General features: G+C 30.2%; 1 protein-coding gene across 9 annotated transcripts in view; it reads left to right on the forward strand.

The window, feature by feature from the left end:
• Nucleotides 1-5,000, forward strand: part of LOC137658674 (transcription factor GATA-4-like) — a 377,255-nt gene that overhangs the window by 356,707 nt on the left and 15,548 nt on the right. For 8 of the 9 annotated variants that reach the window (XM_068393630.1, XM_068393628.1, XM_068393633.1 and 5 more), the window contains one exon: nucleotides 4,123-4,298. In XM_068393630.1, the coding sequence (XP_068249731.1) occupies nucleotides 4,123-4,298 (176 nt within the window). The remainder of the gene's footprint in view (nucleotides 1-4,122; nucleotides 4,299-5,000) is intronic. The other variant, XM_068393635.1, reaches the window with a different exon arrangement.

A 5,000-nucleotide genomic window follows, 5' to 3' on the forward strand; every position in this document is an offset into this window, starting at 1 on the left:
TGATTGTTCATTATTTCTTTTGCTGTTTATTTATTTATCTATATCCTTTAAGCCATATGGCTTATAGCATCCTGCTTTTTCAACTAAGGTTGTAGCTTAACTTATAATAATAATAATAATAATAATAATAATAACAGCTTTTCCCTAATAATAATGATAATAATAATACAACCCGCTAGTTTGACAATTTGTGGGAGAGAGTGATTTCCGAGTGTACCTAGCTGGGGTAGCCACTCCTAACAGGGTACGATTCTCCTCCCTGAGCGTGATAGTGTATATATATATATATATATATATATATATATATATATATATATATATGTATATATATGTATATATATACATATATATATATAGTTAGATAGATATATATATATATTTATGTATATATATATAAATATATATATTTATATATGTGTGTGTGTATGTAAATAATTCTAACGAAAACAATAAAGCTCCCGTTGATCCTGACAGCACTGCGTAAATATGACAATCATGTGAATATACTAATTGAATATCAAGGCGAGATTTGCATTTTATATATGGGAAATATGTTACTATCATCTTCTTGAATTCTTTTTCTTCATATACAGATTGTAAGTGCTTTGCCGTCAGTATAATGCTAAGATCATAGACAGAAAAGAGTTATTAACACCTTAATTAATACGCACAGATAATTCAATAGCATTTTTTTTATGAACATTATGATTTACTTAGAATAAAATGCTATGGCTGATTATTATCGCTGATAAAAGTACTATTATTTTTATTAGTATCTAACTAAACTACAACCATAATTGGAAAATCAGGATGCTACAAGCCCAAGGGCTCCAACAAGAGAAATATCCCTGTGAGGATCGGAAAAAAGGTAATAAATAAACTAAATATTAGAAATAATGGAAAAAATTAGATATCTAAAGATCAGCAACAACTTTAAAATAGATCTGTCATATATAAACTACGACGTGAGAGTTATATATGTCAACCTCTTCAACATAAAAACATTCGCTCCCAGTTTGAATTTCTGAAGGATGGTGGCAAATATATAGAAGATGAAATCCCATTGATGAAAGTACTACATTGAATAAGTATCGTAGCAAATACATCGACAGTAATATCCCAGTAAGGAGTTTACTGATTGTTACGATACAAGAATTGACGGAGGATCTTGAATCCTGTCTAGATCATATCTGGATGGCATCTATCACAAGAAAATTATTTACCATTCGCCATCACTCTCAGCAACACTGGAAGTCAGAGGATGATAAGTTTACACCTCTTTACACTTCGATTCTTGAATACTTGAGTACGCGATCCTTCAAAATTACGGCTAAACACACCTGAATACACCCCTTCCACCCCACCCCTTTCCTAACTACAACACGGCGGTTGTGATTTTCCAGTGTAGCCTTCCTCTTCAGGGTATGACTGCTCCCTCTCCCCTACACAAGGAACGGGGAGAGACCGAGTAGTTGTAAGTTTGGCAATTTCGCTGAGCGTGACAGGAACGATATATATATATATATATATATATATATATATATATATATATATATATATATATATATGTGTGTGTGTGTGTGTGTGTGTACAGCCAAACACTTGCTCTTTATTATTCAAGGGAGATTTGTTATGTTAATATCAACTTACCACATCCAGAATTTAAGTTATGACATGTTTTATCTATCTATCTATCTATCTATCTATATATATATATATATATATATATATATATATATATATATATATATTACTTTGTTAATGTCATTATTAAAGAATATTGCGCTTTTCCCCTTTGTATCATATATCGAATCTTGTTAGAATTTAGACAATGTCCTTTTTCTCAGCCTTTCTTTTATTCTGCATATAATTCTTGTGCGATTTTTTTTTAATCATGGGAACTTTGTGACAGCTTTCTTAACCAACTTTAGATGAGAATCATCATGACTATATATTTTTTTGGAATACATGTATTTCTTCGCCGTCGTTATTATAATTTACAAGAAATCTTATTTTAGCTTAAATTTTATATGAAAGCTATTCACGTACCAATAAAGCCCCAGTTTTAGAATAAGTTGCCATTTTGTCATCTATGTAATAAGCTCATATTTTTAATTCCTGCTTAATCTTGAATTGGTCGTTTCTTAGAATACCTCTATATCTTGAGAGAGAGAGAGAGAGAGAGAGAGAGAGAGAGAGAGAGAGAGAGAGAGAGAGAAATCACAGCTAGAAAGAAAACCACTATCATGCACTTTTATGCATAGGACCAAATATCATTATATATATAAACAAACATTTTCATAAGATGATAACATAATTGAAGCGAAATTTCAAACAATAATGAAAATCGAAATTCATCGTAAATGTCAAGTTCCTAAACCATCATTATTAGAGGATTCAATTTATTTGCCCTGCACCGTCTTCACCCATTACCCGTTTCATCTACTTGAGAATATATTTGACATTCGGTATGTCACAAACACTGCTTAAGGATGTTTGTGATTATGTCCGTGTCATGCTTTAATAAGCTCTGAATGCTTGACGCTGCCTGACATATGTGAAGGCTTACCATTGATCTGAAGTGTATCTGGCGGGTTCACACTAAGTGACGGGGCTGGCATAGATTCGTTTTTTGTTTTGTTATTTGCACGGGTATTTCCATACCTAGATTATTAATATTTTTATTAATGTTATTAGTATTATTATTACTTGCTAAGCTACAATCATAGTAGGAAAAGCAGGATGCTATTAGCCTAAAGACGCCAACAAGGAAAATAGCCCAGGGAAGAACTCGTATCCAAGATTTGAGTATTATTATTATTATTATTATTATTATTATTATTATTATTTTCATTATTATTATTATTATTATTATTATTATTATTATTCATAAAATCATATTTCAGAAATGTCGTATTATCAAATAAAGAAAGGAAAATACAAGGATTATTGGTTGAGTTAATTTACTTGTCACGAAATCCCAATTTCTAAATTATCTTATTTCCAAGGAAAAGGCAAAATACAAGGATTATTGGTTGTGTTGAATTACTTTTTATGGAAACACTGTTTCAGAAAGGTCTTATTTCCGAAAACGGGGGAAACACAAGGATTACTGATTGAGTCGAATTATTTTTCATGAAAGCCCTATTTCAGAATTGTCTTATTCCCAAAGGAAAAAGCAAAATAATAGGAATATTGGTTGGGTTGAGGTACTGTTATCATTATTATTATTATCATTATTATTATTATTAGTAGTAGTAGTAGTAGTAGTAGTAGTAGTAGTAGTAGTAGTAGTAGGATTATTATTATTATTATTATTATCATTATTTCTTGGTAGGAGACCCTCCTTCAAATAGGTGGAGTTAAATACTATGGCTGCATCGGCAGAATTCAATTTCTTGTCCAATTTCTCGATTCTTCGGACAATTCTTTTTTCAGGATTGCTACATTCAGCTAGCAAGTTGGTGAAGCTCATCAGGGTGAAGGATATTATTATTATTATTATTATTATTATTATTATTATTATTATTTCTTGGTAGGAGACCCTCCTTCAAATAGGTGGAGTTAAATACTATGGCTGCATCGGCAGAATTCAATTTCTTGTCCAATTTCTCGATTCTTCGGACAATTCTTTTTTCAGGATTGCTACATTCAGCTAGCAAGTTGGTGAAGCTCATCAGGGTGAAGGATATTATTATTATTATTATTATTATTATTATTATTATTTCTTGGTAGGAGACCCTCCTTCAAATAGGTGGAGTTAAATACTATGGCTGCATCGGCAGAATTCAATTTCTTGTCCAATTTCTCGATTCTTCGGACAATTCTTTTTTCAGGATTGCTACATTCAGCTAGTAAGTTGGTGAAGCTCATCAGGGTGAAGGATATTATTATTATTATTATTATTATTATTATTATTATTATTATTATTATTATTATTATTATTATTATTATTATTATTATTACCCATAAAAACATATTTCAGATTATCTTGTATCCAAAAGAGAGCAAAATAAAATACATATTAGTTACGTATACTTACCAACATCTAAATTACCATGACCATTCAAAATAGCCATTTTCATTTCTTGCCCTTATGATAACCCCTCCATTTCCTTCAAGCAGATTACCCTGGAAGCGAGTTCTGCGCCGAAAGTCGTGAGTGCGTGAACTGCGGAGCCGTGCAGACTCCCCTCTGGAGGAGAGACCCCACAGGGCATTACCTCTGCAATGCCTGCGGCCTCTACACCAAGATGAATGGCATCAACAGACCACTTATCAAACACTCCAGAAGACTGGTGAGCCGTATATTCATTCTGCTGTTGTTATTATTATTATTATTATTATTATTATTATTATTATTATTATTATTATTACTCTTCGGATTTTCATTATCATTGTTAGCCTGATTCCTTTAGTATTATCATTATTATTATTATTATTATTATTATTATTATTATTATTATTATTATTATTTTATCATTTATTGTTATTATTATTTGGATTCCCTTACTATTATTATTATTATCATTATTATTATTATTATTATTATTATTATTATTATTATTATCACGAATACTCGTAGACGGGATTTTTATCATCATAGTCTATATTCATTTTAGTTCATAATGAACTTTCATAAGAAACTGCTAAAAGGCCGCTAACCTCTGAAGTAAGTTTCCACAGAAAAGTATATCTATAGTATATTCTGTGTCAAAAATAAATAAATAAGTAAATAAAAAGAGAGGACAAAATGAATGAAATACATATAAATAAAGATAAAATAAGAAAATAACGTAGTCGAAAATTTTTTTTTCTAATCATTCGGTACAATTAAAAGTCTTCATAAGTCTCTTTTTATAATTTATATGTGAAGGTTCTGTGTTAAGGCTGTAACTCTTAAAATATTTCAATTGTTCATTACTTTTCTTATAGTTTATATATTTCCTTGTTTCCTTTCCTCGCTGTTTCTTTTTTTTTTACCTGCTTTTCCAAATAGG

This window comes from Palaemon carinicauda, chromosome 19 (genome assembly GCF_036898095.1).
Source record: "Palaemon carinicauda isolate YSFRI2023 chromosome 19, ASM3689809v2, whole genome shotgun sequence".
NCBI lineage: Eukaryota > Metazoa > Arthropoda > Malacostraca > Decapoda > Palaemonidae > Palaemon > Palaemon carinicauda.